The sequence below is a fragment of the Crocodylus siamensis genome, chromosome 4 (assembly GCF_052110815.1).
Source record: "Crocodylus siamensis isolate JL-2025a chromosome 4, ASM5211081v1, whole genome shotgun sequence".
Classification (NCBI taxonomy): domain Eukaryota; kingdom Metazoa; phylum Chordata; order Crocodylia; family Crocodylidae; genus Crocodylus; species Crocodylus siamensis.
This window is the reverse complement of record NC_143398.1, coordinates 215,252,849-215,271,474: the sequence shown is the minus strand read 5'-3', so window position 1 is coordinate 215,271,474 and position 18,626 is coordinate 215,252,849. Positions and strand designations below refer to the sequence as shown.

The window sequence follows — 18,626 nt, the reverse complement described above, 5'->3', positions numbered from 1 at the left end:
AGTCCAGGTGATTATTTCATAATATTCAGTGTACAATATTAAGAGGACTGTTCTACCTTCTTTTTTCTTTTAGCTTCTTCTTGCTCAAATAGAAACACTCATTCCCAAAAGATCTTGCATATTATTGAGCCACTTCGCTTTAATTTGTCTCATCATTTCCATGTACCTAATTTAAAATTCACACCAGTTATTCAGAAAGTGCGTTTTTCACTTCCACAAAGCATGATCAAACCTGCTGGGGTCAGTGAGTCAAGTCTTACATTGCAAGCAGCAATAAGTTTCATCAGCATGATATTAAGTTGTTAAAAAACAAAAAAAGTGTCTTGGGGCAGGAAGTACATAAATACATCATTCTTAGTAAGATCCCAGCCCAAACTAACTCCCACTACTTCAGAGATGGATAAAACTCTAAAGTATTGTTTGCTCTTGAATTTAAAAAGGAAGCACTCAACAAATGACAAAAAAGGAGGAAAAAAAAGAAGGAACCCTTGTGATCCAACTTATTTTTTAAAAAAATGTCATAATACTCCACCACATTTTCTGAACTAGACAGTATTTATGAAACTGTAAAAGTTTTATTTACTGATGAAAACTAACTACAGAATTAATCCAACACGGAAGAGGCTTGAAAAAAATCAGAAGTGATGCTAGGCTTATTCACCTAGAACAGATTACTTTCTAACTTCTACATGCCCTCTAGTGGCAGTCATAATTTTCAAAACAATTCCAAAACACATACATTTAGGCAATTTTAAGGGACTTGCATTACATAAGGAACATGCAGTTTGTGCTGTTAGCACACTAAAACTCACCTAAATCTGCTATGCAGCACTGTCCATTTTTCTTAACAAGGATATTTTTGCTCTTCAAGTCCCGATGCGAAATAGCAGGCTTCCCTTGTGTCCCAAATATCTCTATGTGCAAATGTGCAAGACCACTGGCTATGGACAGAACTATTCGTAGACAGCTGACAGTATCAAGCGTTGTGAGCTGTAGATAGTCATACAAAGAGCCCATTTCGTGATAGTGTGTAATTAACCACAACTGGGTGCTGGAGTTTCTGGAGGTCATATCTGAAGCGATAAAACCTGAAAAGACAACATCAGATTTCAAAGCTTTCAAGTCTAAATGACCAAAATGTCATTTACAGTGTTCTTGTCATTTAAAATCAAAATTGAAACAGTCTTCTGCTGTAATGTCACTTTGGAAAAAAATAATATAAAAGGAAAATCTGAAATATATTTTTGTGATTAAGTGAATTATATCAGTAAAGTTTTATTTGTGGGCCCACAAAAAGGACATACAAATAAGATTTCTAAGAACATTCACCTCCTCAAAGTTTAGTTGTGACACTACTGCTACATTTTTATGGTTGTTACCAAATAATGTTTGTTTTCAAGAGGAATTACAATAAGTATAATGTTTGTAGCTTTGATTCCTAATAATTTGAACAAAGCGATTCAGCAATTGTCTGCTACAATAATCAAAACCAGATCAAATATTATTTAGATTTCCAAAATTAAATAAGCATCACTCCATAGCTCTAATCACCCTGAACACAATTATAATCATTTCATTGGTATATACCTCTTAATCTGACTCTAACGAAAAACAATCAAAGCGCCAAGCAGAAAACAACCTGCACTGCACTCCACTATAAAAGCTTATCATTTACTCCAGGGGCGGGCAATTATTTTGAGTGGAGGGCCACTTACCCAGTTTTGGCAGGCTGTCGAGGTCTGCATGGGTAGCCCCACCCCTTGACAGGTGCCCCGCCACCTGGTCACCATCTTGGGACCAAACGTCCCAAAGTCCCAGGGCCAGCACTGGTGGGGCCCAAAGCAGGGTGCAGGCTGGCAGGGGTCCGTGGAGCTGGGCTGGGCTGCACAAGCAGGGAGGGGGGAGCTGGCCCAGCTCCATAGAGTCCCTGCCAGCTGGGACCCTGTGCTCCTGCCACCCTGCTCTGGACCCCACCGGCACTGGCCCCGGGACACCAGTGTGGGCCCCGTGCTCCCACTGGCTCCCTGCCTGCTTACACCTAGTGCCCCCCCAGCCCCACAGTACAGGTGGAGGGCAGCGCACAGCCCCAACCCCCTACTTGCCAGCAGGGAAGAGGCTGATGCTGAACATGGGGAAAAGTGGCCCCTCACCCGCTCCATAGCCGGCGCCCCGTGCTACAGGTGTTCACAGGCCGCACGGGGCTGTCCAGAGCAGGCACAGGAAGCCCCAGGCAGGCTGCAAGCGCCTGCAGCATGGGGTGCTAGCCATGAGGCAGGCAAGGGGCCACTTTTCCTAGTGCTCAGCACCAGCTTGTAACCCGCCCCACTGCCAGCGGGGCTGGGTTACAAAGCGGTGCTGAATGTGGGGAGGGGGGAGAAAGCAGCCCCTCCCCACCCCATGCCCAGCGCGCTGCGTTGCAGCCACTTGCAGCCTGCCTGGGGCCTGTGAGCGCCTACAGCATGGGGTGCCAGCCATGGGGCAGGTGTGGGGCCACTTTCTCCGCCCAGAAAAGGAGCCCAGGGAAAAGCTGCGCACAGGGGGAGGAAGTGGCCTCTTCCCCGCCCCATGACGGTGCCCCGCGCCACAGACGCTCACAGCCTGCCTGGGGTTGTCCAGAGCAGGCAGAGTCAACCCCATGAGGCCTGGAAGCAGCTGCAGCGTGGGGTGCCAAGAGTGGATGGGGAGGGGCCACTTTCCCCCACCCCCTGCTCCTTCCTTGCCCAGGGTCCCCCCCCCACCAATTACCTGAGCTTCCTGCTCCAGGACAGCCATGTGCTCCCAGCCCAGAAACCCTGGAAGGGGCTTCTGGGCTGGGAGGCGGGGCTGGGTGGGCCCACTGTTGTTGGAGCCTGCTGGGCTTCCCCTGGGTCCTACTGTCCTTGGTTCCTGTTATTTTTTTTGCAGGACCCAAGGGTAGAGAAATATTAATTTTCCAAAGTTTTCTAGGGGCCCCGCAGACCAGATAAAATGGCCTCGCAAAGCAGATCCGGCCCACAGGCCATATTTTGCCCACCCCTGATTTACACTCTACCCAAAAGTTCTCCTATATGCCTAAGTTTTATAACTTGCACTGGAGAGCAACTAGTTCAAGCTATCTTGGGTCCAAGAGTGGGGGTTTAAAGCTGTGGAACCTGCACAGGAAGTCCAATTTCAGCATCTCTCTCCTGTGACTCTACCTGTATTACACTGGGGAGAGTTAAGACTCAGGTCCAAGCCCTGTGTTTTAACTCTTTAAGTCCTTATTGGTCAAAAACAATAACTTAAAAATTTTACTTGAAGCCAAGAAACAGCCCATACAGGTGACAAAGAGCAGGTATCAGTGTGTTTCAGGTGGACTAATCTGCTAAGCAGGCAGGCAGACATATTCTACACCTGTTAACATTTCAGATTTAAAGATGCTGATCTACATGGACAGCTATAAATAGCCCAAACTACTGACTGAAGTGAGATCTGTCTCGAAAATGAAATACTTCTCCTTTCTGACCAAAGGTATTTGGAAGAATAGTAGACTTGGTCACAGTAGCTATTTGATCAATGTCTGCTTCATAGATAAATGACAGATCTTCAGATTATGAACTCATAATAGCCAGGAAAAATACACCCACAATCAAGGCAGTCATGATTTATCGTATCTTTTAAATGTTTCCTTCAAACTTTCACCAACAGGTAAGCTTACTTGGGTTGATCATCAAAAAGCTTGTTCTCCAGATGCTGGAAAGACCACTTGAGGATTATTGCAGCCTGACAAATTAGCAAAACCTCAAGGCTGCTCTATACTACTCTAGGTACCTAAGCCACCCAAAAATATCCCATCCAACTACAGATCAGTAGGACATAAAGATGGTGGCAAATTGCCAAGCAGAGCTTGCCAAGACCAAAAGACTAGAGCACTATCATAACAAATTCGTCTCACCTAAATACCAGGTAATTAAGTTGAGGTGCTCACCTGGGTTGGACTGAATACAGCTACTCACAGTGGCTCAATTTCTCTTTATAGTATAAGAAGAACAATTTGTTTTGTAAACTGAGGAAGGACAACTTTCTCCTCACCCCCAACCCAAACTCTTTTCAGAACCAAAGTTCTAGATGAGATCAAAACCCAGACTGGGAGGCAAAAAGAGATTGAGCTGCTCCTACTATACCATACTGTTTACACACAATTGAAGTGAACAGCTCTTGCCCTGGAGGCAGTTAATGTTCCTCCTGTCACCTATGTACATTACAGGAATGTAATGTTTATTATAAACCCAGAGAGATGTATCCCAGAGGAGTTGAGAGGATACACTGCTACCTGCTTTCTTTCAAGAAATCAATTATTTTTTGGTAAAGTGCAAGGTTACTTGATACTGAACCTTAAACATTCTAATTGCCAAACTTGACAGTTAATCTTTCTTGACCATTATCTAAGAAAGACTAAACACCACTGTACTGGAATATGGTGACAATGAATATTTCAGCCAAATCAGTAACCTCTCAGGAAGGAAAGCTCAAAAACTCATGCCCTGAGGGTGATAGTATTATTTTTAAACAACAAAGGAAATCATTTCAGTAAACACGAGACTAACATTAAAGACACTGATCCACAGGGCTGCTGGAACATTCTTCAACAGGAAAACAAAAAGGGGCCTAACAAAACTGTCTGTACTGAGACAGGTAAGTATGTCACTAGACTAGAGAGACTTGCTGGTGCATCATCCTAAGAAATGAAAAGCTGAAAAGGTTGAGATTGTGTCCACATGGAAGGAAAGGGCCCTCCTAAAGCACAAAGTGCAATTGTAGTTTAGGATGTGCATGTGTGATGAAGTTAAAGGAATAACACATTTATTTAGATCTACGCAGAGAGCTGTCACAGGAACAAGTAACAAAAATGGCAATAGGCCTCAGTAATAATCAAAAATATTAGGACACACATTTATTTACAGGAAAAATAGGTGACTATGAAGAGCAACTCTAATTGAAGCCTGAACTTTAAAAGGAGATAAATTTGATTTCAACATAAGCTCTGGGGGAAAAAAGGTTAAGAACATTGTAACAAAAATGGATAATCTGGGTGCTCTGTTTCATAGTAAGGAACATAAGGTTACAAGACACAACACAGCATTAGATTATATCCTGGAGCTAGAATCAAGACATAACAGTTACAAAGGTAAGACAGTAGAAGTTAGAAGGTAGGAATACCCCATAAGGGTGCAGGAGGACACCAGCTAGGAAAACAATGCAACCTTAGGCCTATGATATTTTAACATATTTAAAAGGTGAAGACAAGGGCATTGTATTTCAACAAGCAAGGGTTCTATCTTTAACCAATCACCTAATTTAAATTTAGTACACTAGTCTCAAAGACCGTGGCATCTATATTAGCTCAAGTTACCTTCAGGTTAAGTGCACACGCTTGAAACGTCTTGTGTTCCAGTTATTAGTATGTGCAAGCTTAGGAAGTGTGTTTATGGCACACATTGTACTCGATAGTAAAATTTCTTAAAAATAGGTAAATCTCAATAGCCTCATAAAGATCCACATCATTTACGCAACAACTAAGACAATTTTTCTTAAGAGCTAGTTTTACTGTTTTTAACGTCCTTTTTTCATACCTAAACAACATGTCTGCATCCAGGAAGTCATGAGGAATATTAAGGTTCAAATACTTGAGTGCATAGAATCATAGAGAAGCAGGGCTGGACGGGACCTGTTGGGTCATCTAGGCCAACACCCTGCCTGAAGCAGGATCATTCCTATCCAAACCATCCTATACAATCCATAATCCAAACTCTTCACAAGACTACCATCAACCCTGACAATGCAGACCTAACACTCTAACCTGACACAGATAAAGCAGGGGATGTTAGATAAAGCAGCCAATGTTCTGCTTCTCTAAGATATTGTCAATACACGCTCAAGAGATCCAGGGTAGAGGGCTGCTCCCCCCACTATAGAGGAAAGCAAATGCCCCCACAGTCCATACCAATCTGACCATGGGGTAAAATTACTTCCTGACCCCAAATATGGCAATCAATCAGACCCTGAGCGGAGTTCAAGACCCTTTAGCTAGGAAACTCTTGGCTTTGCTTGTAGCAGGAAAATTGGCATGCTTCACTTAAGCTCCCAGCCTTAGCTGCAGCCAACACCTAATGCCCCTGGGGAGGCTTAAAAGCCAAAAAAAGCAGGGGGGATGAGGGAAGTGTGGCAGCAACCATCAAAGCCTAGGAGCATGGAAAGTACCCATGATAGAAAACAAGCATAGCTATGCCAGGGATGCTCTCTTCACCAGGGCACCTCTTGGGGTAACAAGGAACAATGGTCACAAACTGACAGAGCAGATTTAGGCTAGATATCAGGAAAAACTTCTTCACAGTAAGGGTGGCCAAAATTTGGAATGAGCTTCCAAGAGAGGTGGTGCTCTCTCCCACCTTGGGGGTCTTCAAGAGAAGGGTGGATAGGCATCTGGCTGGGGTCATCTGACCCTAGCACACTTTCCTGCCCAGACAGGGTGTTGGACTCGATCTGCTGAGGTCCCTTCTGACCCTAGCATCTATGAATCCCCAACCAGTGGCTACCCAACCTCTTCTTGAACACCTCCAGTGATGGAATCCACAACTTCCGTAGGCAGTCTATTCCACTGCTTCACTATTCTCATAGTGAAGAAGTTTTTCCAGATATCCAATCTAAATTGCCTTTGCTGAAAGGTAATTTAAGCCACTGGTCTGCACCCTATTCTCTGCAGCAAGACAGAAAAGGTGCTTTCCCTCTTCTTTATGGCAGCCCTTCAAGTATATGAAGACTGCTTTCATGTCACCTCTTAAGGGTCTTTTCTGCAAGCTGAACATACCTAGTTCCTTCAGTCTCTTCTCATATGACTTGTCTTCCAAGCCCTTCCTTGATCAACTTTTGTCACCTGCCTCTGGACCCTCTCTATCTTCATGAACTTTTTAAAATGTGGAAACCAGAACTGCACACAGTACTCCAGATGAGACCTAACCAGCGATGAGTAGAGAGGCACTACCACCTCCCACCTCTTGCACATGAAAGCACATAGTACAAGAATGCTGTTCTGTATGAAAACACCCTGCTGTGCCCACTCCTCATAATGTTCCTGGGCCCAGAACCACCCTTCTCTTGGCCCAGTGTTGGACTCAACTCTCAGAAATTACCAGCCTCTCTCCTTTGCCTTTTGGTCACAACATGACTTGACCTTACAAACGGAGGTGATAGCACAGGGTCTGGTGGCAGTCCGTTCCTCACTGCATGCTGGGCTGCCAGCAAACAGGAGATCACAACACTGCCTACTAAGACAACGGATCATTGTTGCCAGGAAGACTGCTTTGATCATGGGCTCAGATCTCCAGGATCTTGCTCTAAATTCTTCCCCTCTCCTTGTAAGTTTCCCTGTAACACATTTGTTCCCCAAACACAAGCCAAAACCTGCCTGCTACCTACAAAAGTGAACATGCCAAACTGTTGCTCAATTAACTCATTCTTTCCTAACATTCCCCTTAGAATGCTTGCATCCATTCTAATATTATAAAAGCTTATGTCTGTCTGTCCGTAATGCTTTATTTGCGCTCTGATTGGCTGACAAACAGCCAATCAGAGTGTGAACAAGCGTTCAAACAGGAGCTGGTGGCATGGCGGAGGGCCACCATGATGGTGGGGACATGGGATGGGGAGGCGGTGTGAGGTCAGCTGTACTGGTCTTGCCTGCTCCTTGCCCTGCTGTCTGGAGGTGGGGACAATGGAGAGGACAGAACAGGGGGGGTGAGACCAGCACAGCCCTGCTCCCTGCAGGTGGCAACAATGAAGTGGGGGGGGGGAGCAAAACCTCTGGAGCTGGCCTCAGTTCCCCAACCCCGCATGTGACAGCAGCAGCAGCAGCGCGGGAGTGGGGGTGGGACGCTGCGGGGTCATGGGGGCAGCGGGGGGAGGAGAGACACAGGTTGGGGGAATAGCAGGTGCACTGTGGTGGTAGAAGTGGGGGGAGGGGAAGAGTGGGTCCAGGCCCAACCTGGAGGGTTGGGGGGGGATAAGGACTGAGCCCAAGCCAGGAAAGAAGCCAACCCACCATGGTAGTAGGGGGAGCAACAGGCCTGGCCCAATGCAGCAGTAGCTGGGGGAGGGGAAGAGCAGGCCTCCTCCACCGCTTGGGCCTGGGCCCACTCCTCCCCCACCCCCTTCCTCCTGCCACCACCCCGTCAGGTTCAAGCCCGCTCCTCCCATTCCCCTGCCACTGCTGGGTTGGCCCGGGCCTGCTGCTTCCCCTGCCACAGCAGGCCAACTTGTCCCCATCCTCAGGCCCAGTCCTCCCCTGCATTGGGCCTGGGCCCACTCCTCCCCCCCTCCCCCCCCCCCCAACACTGTGACAGAGAGGGTCAGGAGCAGGTCCAGACCCCAAGCAGCAGGAGGTAAAGGGAGAACAGGCCCAGACAGGAGGGGGGAACCACAGGACTCCTTCCCTGCACACCCCTGTCATTCCTGACAGACAATTGGCTAGCTTTATATACTTACCTAAAATATTTTCATGCCGCAGTAATACAGTGTTGTACAATTCAGTTTCCCGGAACCAGGATTTTTCATCTCGGGAAGAAAAGATCTTCACTGCAACATTTTCTCCTTGCCACTGCCCTCTCCAGACCTCTCCATATCGGCCTTTTCCTGGCAAAAACAAGCAATTCAGGTAATTTTGACCAGCAGTCTCTACTAGTAAGAATGAACTGTAACAAGTATCCCAGCTGAAATTATCCATTTACAAATTCAATACACAACACTGCCTGCTGTGCACCGCTCACTTGCTCTCAAATGCTGCATAAATTAATGCAATTCATAAGTACATATTAAACACAATATGAAGGTTGCAATACATATACACATATATAATTAAAGCCAACACAATCTCTCACAGTAACATAAGGATAAGGCATCTTTCTTATACACATATCTAACTATCCATAGTGCTTGTCTACTTCTGCCTTTCCCCACACTGGTTTCTGTGCACAAACACTCTTTTAATCTGCTCCCTGAGGACATTACACTCTTCATATTTGAATCCTGCTGAGGGCTGTTTTCTACCATAATGCCTGGCAATCATAATAAAACTCTTAGGGGTAAAGCTGAGAAGCAGAGATAAATTGGGGGGGGGGGAAGAGAGGGGCAAGGGGGTGATATTGCAACCCTCCTCTGATTTCTGGTCCACCCAAAGTTTAAAAACAACTACCTGATAGTGGCAACAGCATTTCTATTTAAGAAGCAGGTCAGGGAGTCACCTGACTTCATGGGTCATTATAACCTACCGGATTCCTTCTAAACTCTTGATTCCACTGGTGTTAATGACCCCCTCTCCTTTTTTATGGTTCTTAGATTTCACTAATCGAGTTATCCCTTTTTCTTAAATCCTGCTGTCTGTTAGCTGCTCCTGGTAACGTAAACTCCTCTTTCACAGCCTTGCAGACTATTTTTAACTCTATCCATGAACTCAAGTGAACATCAATTTAGGTGTGGAAATAACTTTCAGTAAAACACTGGATGCACTATCAAGATGCTTAAGAAGACTAAATTTTCTTCTATGAATCTGAAAAAGATGTATATTTAAATTCTAAATGACAACAGCTAAGTACAAACATTTAAAAAGCCTGAGCCTGAATTGATTCAATCTTTGCAGAATAATCTAACCTGCATAGCTTGAACAGAGAAATAAGTGAATAGACAGACATTTACTTTTGATTCCAGAAATGAAGCTACATACCTGCAGCTCTCCCTTCCATAGTGGCTGGGAGACTGAAGGGCAGCTGAGCTGGGGGAGCAAGGGGCATAGCCAGGACCTGGCAGGCTGCTCAGTATGACTAGAGAGGGGTTTAAACCCCAACCCTGGCCTGCAGGGACCGTAGCCAGGGTATGCCTGGAGGAGGAAGTAGCCCTGCCAGGCTTGTCCCTGAGCAGTGGTGGGGAGTGGCTAGCTGGCAGCCCAGGCAGCGCCTCAGGTGAAGGGGGGAAGAGAGAGGGGAATTAACTTCCCCCCCCCCTTCTCCCTTCCCACACTGGCATGGAGTCTGTCCAGCTTTTACCCCTGCTCGTGGCTCAGCACAACCCAAGACCCCCCCAAACCTCCTTCCCAGCCAGGGAGCAATCCCTCTGTGCCTTCCCAGCCCAGGGTGGGAGTTTTGCCTGAGGCAGGCCAGGAGAAATGGCCAGATCAGGGGGAGAAAGTGGAGTGAAACCGGCCCAAAGCCCAGATGGAGGCATGCTGCAATCTCTTTCTGCTCTGCTCTGTGCAACTACAGCTCCTGGACATGAGCCCTGCTGAGGAAAGGGACCCAGGCTAGGGGGACAGGAACAGGAGGCAGGGAAAGGGCTCAAGTGTGTGTCCACGCTAGCTAAGCTGAACATGCAGCTGGGGGAGCAGCTCCTGCATGGCGGCCCATTCACCTGCTGGAGAGGAGTGCCAAGGCTGGCCCTGGACCCGGCCCTTGCAGTGGCGCGCGCAGCATGGGCTTGCTCCAGCAGCTCCTGGAGCTGGCCAAGGGCACCAAGAAGCTGGATGGCACAATGACAGAGGCTGAGCCAGGCCAGGCACTGAGCTTCTTAACAGTCTCCAAAGAGAACAAGCGCAAGAGCTCACCAGGCAGCAAGGAGCAGCTGGCCAAGCCCAATTCCCAATTTTTAGCTAAAAATATTAACCCCAAATCCACATTTTTCCATGATTAAAATGAAATGCCTCTCTCGAAAAAGAGAAAGGGGGTCATTTAAAAAAATCAGAGAAAATGTGGATTTGGGGTTACTTTAATCCCAAAATTGGGGGGGGGGGGGTTAAAATTTGGAGAAAACCAAGATTCGTGCTTATCACCGTCATCTCCAACTCTCTTCCCCTTCTATGTCCTTGCCTCTCTTTTAGTCATCCTCTCCCTCCCCACTGCCCACTCCCATCTTCTTCAGGGCCCTGATTCTTATTTCCCCCATCCACCCTCCTGCTTCCACTCCCATCCCTACAAAGCTCTTTGATTTTTATTACACAGTGCAGGCTACAGACTGTAGAGAGACCATCGCTACAGAGCAAGCCAAGTTGCTACTTCTGATACATATAAGGAAGCAGTAGGGGAGGTAGAAAGACAACTCAACCTCCAACATTAGCAGCCTTTGGGCCCCAATTTTCCTCCAATTCAGGCTTTGCTGATGTTTTAATCAGTGCCAAGACCAAGAGGGATATAATCCACTGGTATTTAGAACACCCCCTGGAATTCTGCAATATATCACACCCAGCATTTTGAAATTAGAGCATTACAAACAGTCAGGAATGCCACTGCCCTTATAGAGCCACACTTCACTCAGCCAATAAAAAGCAACATGCTTAGCATACAGAACACATTTTTCTATTTTTAATTCTTAAGATAAATGAATTATCATTACAGTTAATGCTAAAAATATGAATATCCCAAATGTAAAAGGAAAATATCTTGGGGAACTGGGCTTTTAAAAATATACATCCAACATATGAAGAGAACTGATTGGCTGAGGAATTGCTTAGAATTTCTGTAGAACACCAAAATGGTACCCAAACAACTTGTATATTGGAAGCAGAAATTTGCCCACGTGATCTGCTCAGGACAATGCATCAAGCCACTCATAAATCAACAGTGAAGCACAGACCACATGCCAGGCTTCTGACTGCTAGCTGTTTAAAATCCGTAGCCTTAATCTAAGTGCACTACAACCTGTTGACTTTGGCAACTACCCATCTCTGAATTCTGTCTTCCATTCCTACACTGTTTATGGCTCTTTTTTGGTACATACGAATCAACTGCAAGTGTATTCAAGTGCAAACAGATTAAGGCCTGGTTTATTGATAGTTATTTTGGTTAGGGGGTCATTTTTAAAATTACTAAAACTCTTTACCACCTTAAAGAGAATAGTTAGAATAGTATACGTCACCTTTAATGTTGATACAACTGTACTCATAATCAAACCAATCATTTCTGGAATCAAAACTGGTTTTAGATAAATCCTGTGGTATCAGAAAGAAGCTAACTAACCAACTTCTGGATCTTCATTAGGCAGCTAATGAATACAGGAATCCAATTTGGTCTTAGACAGTTGAATTTAATTTATTAGGTCCCAGCTAATCTGCATAGCCAGTGCTAAATACAAATTCAATACACAACACTGCCCAAAACTGTTTGTCTGCTGGTGCAGGGAATGAATAACCTCATTTATTTTCTTCTTGTTCTAGTTCTTATTGAGGTCCCCTAGCTACTACAGTACAGCAGCCAATGAAGTAAAAATCTAAAATAACAAAAAGATGGGGGAGACTGATTCAGATCTAGTCACAGATTTATAAAATTTAAGGCCCAGAAGGCCATCATGAACATCTAAATCTGACATACCACATATACACAGGCCACAGAATTTCCTGTTTTCTTCTTTTGCTGTAGAGAAGGAAAACAAATAAATTTAGCTTCTACTTTTCTTTTTAAGCACAAAGGAGGAACATTAGGATCACTTACTGAAAGGAAAGACAATATTTTAATGTTCTGCTTTTTAAATATATATATTAGTATTTAAACTCAAAACGTGAGTACCGTTTTTAAAAAGCAGAACATTAAAATATTGTCTCTCCTTTCAGCAAGTGATCTTAATGTTCCTTCTTTGTGCTTAAAAAGAAAACATATATATATATAAAACAATGGGAAATTTTGCTATTGTCCTGGATAGTAAACAAAAAGAAAAACATCACATCTGTAGGGCTCCATGAGCGCTATAATTTTCTGTATTCTTGTGTTCAGAATATTTTACCTACCCTAGTTAAAAAAAAACCCTTGAATTTCAGGTAATGACCTACCATCCTCATTGGAACATGATCTCTGAGTTCCTCTATAGAAATACTGGTACCAGATAAATCACTACATACAGAACTAGATGTTTCAGATGTGGACATCTGCTAAAAGCAGATTTAACAGATTCCCACTAAAATCAGACACCAAAAAAGTGCTGCATTAAACTGCCCACTTGTTTTCACTTTGGAATTCAGGAGTGAGTGAGTGTTGGGATGGAAAAGAGCTCTGGCATGAAGAGTCAAAGAAGTAGGTCACAGACTGTTGTGGAAGTACAGAGCCAAAGCAACAAGGCCTCTGCAGGTGGATTATAAAGGAGAGAGGGAGAAGAGGGGCAAAGGGACTCAATACAGCTGTGCGACCTAGCACCTAGCTAACTATATGACATGACAACCCATCAACTGATGAGGTCCATGGTGGGGGAGGGGACAGAAGGGGGCTAACTAAGCTTTCTATAGTCTAAGGGGTATAATATCCCTGTTATGCCAGATAGAGTCCCACTGACATAAGAGTCATTTTTATGTGCCGTTCCAGTGGCTTACAGAATTAAGGATGAGAACATTAAAATCAAAGGCAGAATGGCACTGGGACAAGCAATCCCACCTGGCCCAGAGTCCAGACCTCTCTATCCTCAGGAAACCATTTTCCCAAAAAACAAACACATTATTTAGGGTAACAACTCTTAATCTTCATATGGCACCACAAAGCCAATTATGCTGTTATGATAAATTAATTAAACCTCAGCACCTTCCCTGAGAAAAACAGTATCCTGTTTTTACAGATGAGAAAACAAGGCAGAGAGAGGTATGGTGACTCAGCCAAGTCAAAGCCAAGATTTTAAAGCCACAGCTCGGACTCTGGGGATGCTCCTGGCACCAACTTAAAAGGGCTGGAATTGCATATATTAGTACTAGATGGCCCCTACACAACCATATGAGAATTCCTTAGTGCAGAAACTGTCATAGGCAACTGTAAGGCTGAGGACCCTCTTGTAAATTCTAGTTTAGATTTACTAATGATGGGCTACAGTGAAGAGTGCCGTAGTTATTATAGCTAATTGCCTGACGTGTCCCAGCTAGAGTTATACTGGAGGCCTGCTAACCCCTGGAGCTGCTCTGGATCAGGCAGGCACCAAAAGATATCAAGAACTGCCTAGCCTCCTTTCTTCTGGCTCTGCAAATTTGATGTTGGGACTCCTACAGGAATATCACAGAGTTTCAGCCCAGCTCCCTTGTTCACAAATATGGGCCACACACTTCCATATTTCTGGACGGCTCTTGTTTCTGTAACTATACTACTCCATTCTCTCCCCTATCACCTTACTGGCCTGCCCTGCTCTTGCAAGCAGAAAGAAAGCCAAAATTTACAAGCATCAGGGGTTAAGATGGGGTGGGGCAATTATTTGGGACTGTGGGTCACATAGGGATTTTTGGAAAGCTGTTGTGGGATGGGTCAGCACCCCTCCCCCCACAACAACTTACCAAACCTCCTTATGTGGGATGGGGACAGGCATGAGACAGCCTCAGCACGGCCACCACCAGTGCTGCCTCCACGCCACTCTTCTACCCCAAGAAGGGCCTGCTCCCCAGATTCGGTGATGGTGCCCTAAGTGCAGATGGCAGCATCTGGGCAGAAGATACTGCTGGGCACCAAGAAAAAGTGGGACCTGGCAGTGAACACAGCCACCTCCCCCTCATTGCTGTAGGGGTCTTCTTGCTGTGACTGCCCCACAGCACCCACTCCAGACCCACCTGCCCTGGCTACAATGAACAAGGGCAGCTGGGCAGAAGCTGATGCGGAATGCAGGAAAAAAGTGGGACCTAATGGTGGGTGCAGCTGCCTCCCCTTGCTGCTGCTGGGCCCTTCTTGCTGCTGCTACCACCCACAGCCCATGCCAGGGCTGCCCTGTGGCTCCTACCCACCTTGCCCCACTGAGTGCAGGAGCCCAGGACAGCCAAGAGGCAACACGGGTGGCAGCAGTGCCACAAAGGGGCTGCAGGGCAGCCCCAGCATGGGCTCCAGGCAGTGCCAGCAAGAAGGGTCTGGCAATGGTAAGGGGGAGGCAGCTGCACCTGCCACCAGGTCCCACTTCTTTTCCTGTGCCCAGCAGCAGCTTCTGCCCAGACACTGCCAGAGCCGCTCATCATGGCCAGGGCAGGAGGGTCCAGAGCGAGCGCTCCAGGGACCCCAACACCCCTGCGTGGGGTGGGCTGGGACTGCACGCTTGGCCTAGGGTTTGGGCCCCACCCACACATGTCCTGGCTGGTCCCCACGAGGCTGGAGCCAGGGCCAGCAGCAGCTAGAAGCAGCCACCACCACCAGGGCTGCTGGGAGCTGGAGTCCAGCTATGGAGCTGCCCCAGCCCTGCTGCACACCTTGGGGCAGCAGGATGTGCCACGGGTCAGAAGGCACCTGGGCCAGGCACAACTGAGGGACCCACCATGGGCTGGATAAAACCTCTGTGGGCCAGACTTTGTCTACCACTGGGCTAAGATCACTTCAGAGACCTGTGTACTTGTTGACTGCAAAATACTGTCTGCTGGCAAGACAGAACTAAAAGACTGTTGAGGGGAAGAAAAAAAAAAAAAGAACTTTTTCTAATTCAAGCAATCAAGTAGAGTTAAGAGGTCTAATAAAAGACTTAGGTGCCTTCGAGTTTAACACCAAAACTTTTTAAATACTTGCCCTCTAACCCTTGTATGTACCAGCTTAGTGTTTTAAGAATATTCCCAAATATAGAGGAGACACGTATTCAACTGGCTGCTTAGCTGGTGGAGATTCAAACCCAGATCTTTCACATCCCAGTGGCATACCTAACCCACCACCCATGAGGAGGGGGATGCCCATCTTCTAGTTGCTAGCTGATCTTATGCATGTATTAGGTATTACGTCATTCAGACTTGAGGGTAGATGAGCAACTTTAGACACTTAGTCACAAAGTAGGCACCTCCCAGTGGTAGGCAGAGTTTAGGCATGTCTAGGGCCAGGCAGGTTTTGTTCAGACAGTTTCAGGATCTCAGTTTTAGACTTCAGTGCCTACATTTCTACCCAAGTTTCACTTCAGGGGCACAGGTCTTTTTTTTGGATCTGGCTTTCACATGCAAAGATTAAATGCATTTTTTAAAGTTAAGACTATTTCAGTGTTTGGCATACAAAAACTGAATCATAATATTCTAGAAAGAGAAACTTAGATAAAACCAAAGCAAGCATTTATGTAGTGTTAAATTTAACAAATTAGCTGAAGAGTTAGGAAAACATAATATCAGTGTTATTCCTCTCTGCAAAAGCCTCAATATGGGGCATCAACTATTCAAATAAAATGTATTAAATGAAAGAACAACAGTTGAATTGCAAACCAGGCTCTTCCTGGCACATAGCAGTGGTTGGGCCAGGGCTGTGCTCAGGGCAGGCTGGGGCAGCACTGGGAGGGGATTATGGTTGGGGGGCTGCAGCCACCCCAAATTTTGCCCTAGCCCCCTCATAGTCCCCTCCCAACACCACTGCCACCCACGCCAAGCTCAGTCCTAAGCTCAGCCCCCACACACCAAGGAGAGCCCAGTGCAGCCCCAGCCCCAGTCTGCAGCTGCAACTCACCCTACCCCCCTGCACAGATTTGGGAGCACATGCCCTGTCCCGTACCCTCCTGGGATGCGCACAGCAACAGGAGCTGCCCCGCGCCCTTGGATGAGCTGCAGCTCTGTCCTGCGCCATGGCTGGAAAGTCTGCTCCAGCCCCTGCCCCACTCTCTCCTTCCCCACGAGGGGCCTTAATCTGCCCCCCACACACTTTCCCTCCCCCCTCCCCTTCTACCACACCAGACTTACCAGCTGCATATGCAGCTCTCCAAGCTGCCAGGATGTGCTCCTTGCTGCCTACACGCTGCACTGCAGCTGTGCACATGCACGGGCATTTATCAACCAAATTATCAGCCACACCAGGCCAATTTCCAATATAATAAATTTTCTTTACATTGGTGCCAATCCAATATCGGACCAACGTATCGGTGCACCTCTAATTACAATGTTTTCTCTCACATCGAATGAAGGGGTGGCTATTGTGAGGCAAGCTTCTAAAATACTGCGTGTTAGAATGAACTTTAAACTGGATGAAGCAGCATTAAAGCAGGAGCTGCTTTGCTGTATTTGTATCATTCCACAGCACAACTATTAGAACATAGCAGCTGCTCCCCAGCTTGGAGCAAGAGTGCCCCTGCATTCCCACCCCTTTTGAAACAGCTCAAACCTATGTAATTTTTGAGTTTTTGACTTTCTGATGCCAGAGAGTCATGACCTCTATTAAAAATGCAAATTAAAAATTGAACTACTGGGCTTAACATCACCAACATTTACTAACTTAAATTAGCCCATCTAACAGCCAAAGAACTCTACTTACTAAATTGAACACCTGCACAAGAAATTTCTGCTTCACACATTAACAATTTCAAACTCTACAAACCTGACAAAAATGAGTTTAACATGATTTCCTTCACATCTAATTTGCTTGGCTTTCAAGGTGATCAGCAGAATTAGCCAAGTTTGAACTTTCTAGCTTCAGCTGATTGATCTAAGATAAAGTTTCTCCCAAATTCTGTTGTAATGAGTATATTCATCATCTCTCAAACACTAGTTTGAAGTGAATCTTTCATCAACCTTTCTTGAAAAAAAAAAAATTCCCCAGAGGGCTGAAGCTGGAAAATTTTACCCAGAAGATTAAGATCAACTGAGAAAGAACAGGGATGTTTAGAACAGAAGCTGTGGCTCACTCAGCACAGCATACAGCTACAAGGCTTCATGAGAAATACAAACAAGAGCTTTACTGACCTACACATTCTACAAGTGTAATCTGACGAGCCACTGTTCTTTGCACCAGGAAAGGAAGACCAGAGCCACTGCCAGATGTACAGGAATGATCCAGTAAGTCCTGTTTAAATGGAAAACAAGAAGAAAAACAATTGAGAAATGGACATGTATGTATGTATTCATGAAACACACATACCCACACTTCTTACTTATTTACCGATTATTATTTATAAAAGAGTAGCATTGTGACCATGGTCTGATAACCATAGTACAGAAGTAGACAGATTCCTGAGGAGCTTGCATTCCAAGATAACAAGTTACACTTAAGGGGCATGTACCAATGAACATGCATATTTCCCACAGGACAAATACCAGCAGCACACATTTATGCTGCTATTTGTTCCCAGGCACACCCCTACACACATGCTGTAGCGCACAGCAAAACGATACTGGTGGAATAGGTCCTGAGGGCCTCCCAGGGCAGCAGCAGTGCCAAGCCAGCCACTGGCCAGCTAGGCTCCTTTTCTGGTGATACACGCTGCTGTCACATGCACCATACCGCTATTTTCAGCAGCATGTTTTTTGGAGGGTTTTTTTTTGACACTGGGATCCTCCCAGGTGTCAACAAAAAAACCACAAAGCTGCTGCGCCACAAATTAGCAGCATGGTGAACAGGTGCACATGCGCCACATGCAGTTTGTGGCGCATCAAAGCAGTCTGAGGTGCCACAGACTGCACATGCACGCTTGTCAGGACATACCCAAGAAGGGAAAGGGACAATACAAACTATATACTATATAGCTATTTTCTACTTCAACCCTTGGTGTGGGAATACAAAAGAAAACAAAAACAAAAAAGCTCAAAATTCTCTATAGACAATATATTCAATTTTAACATTGTTATTCTATCGCTACTTCTTCAGTTGGCAGTTGCACCCACTGCACTGTATCCTCTAAATGACCTTTTTTCTTGTATTTAAAAAAGTGAGCAACATTTATTATGAGCTGTACTGCTG

At 45.7% G+C, this 18,626-nt stretch overlaps 1 protein-coding gene across 5 annotated transcripts in view; it reads right to left on the bottom strand.

Moving 5' to 3' along the window:
- Positions 1 to 18,626, bottom strand: part of ACVR1 (activin A receptor type 1) — a 114,795-nt gene that overhangs the window by 24,498 nt on the left and 71,671 nt on the right. For 4 of the 5 annotated variants that reach the window (XM_090045683.1, XM_090045685.1, XM_090045688.1 and 1 more), the window contains exons 5-8: positions 17,633 to 17,732; positions 12,366 to 12,407; positions 8,500 to 8,646; positions 813 to 1,088 (exon numbers count right to left, since the gene is read on the bottom strand). In XM_090045683.1, the coding sequence (XP_089901809.1) occupies positions 813 to 1,088; positions 8,500 to 8,646; positions 12,366 to 12,407; positions 17,633 to 17,732 (565 nt within the window). The remainder of the gene's footprint in view (positions 1 to 812; positions 1,089 to 8,499; positions 8,647 to 12,365; positions 12,408 to 17,632; positions 17,733 to 18,626) is intronic. The other variant, XM_090045684.1, reaches the window with a different exon arrangement.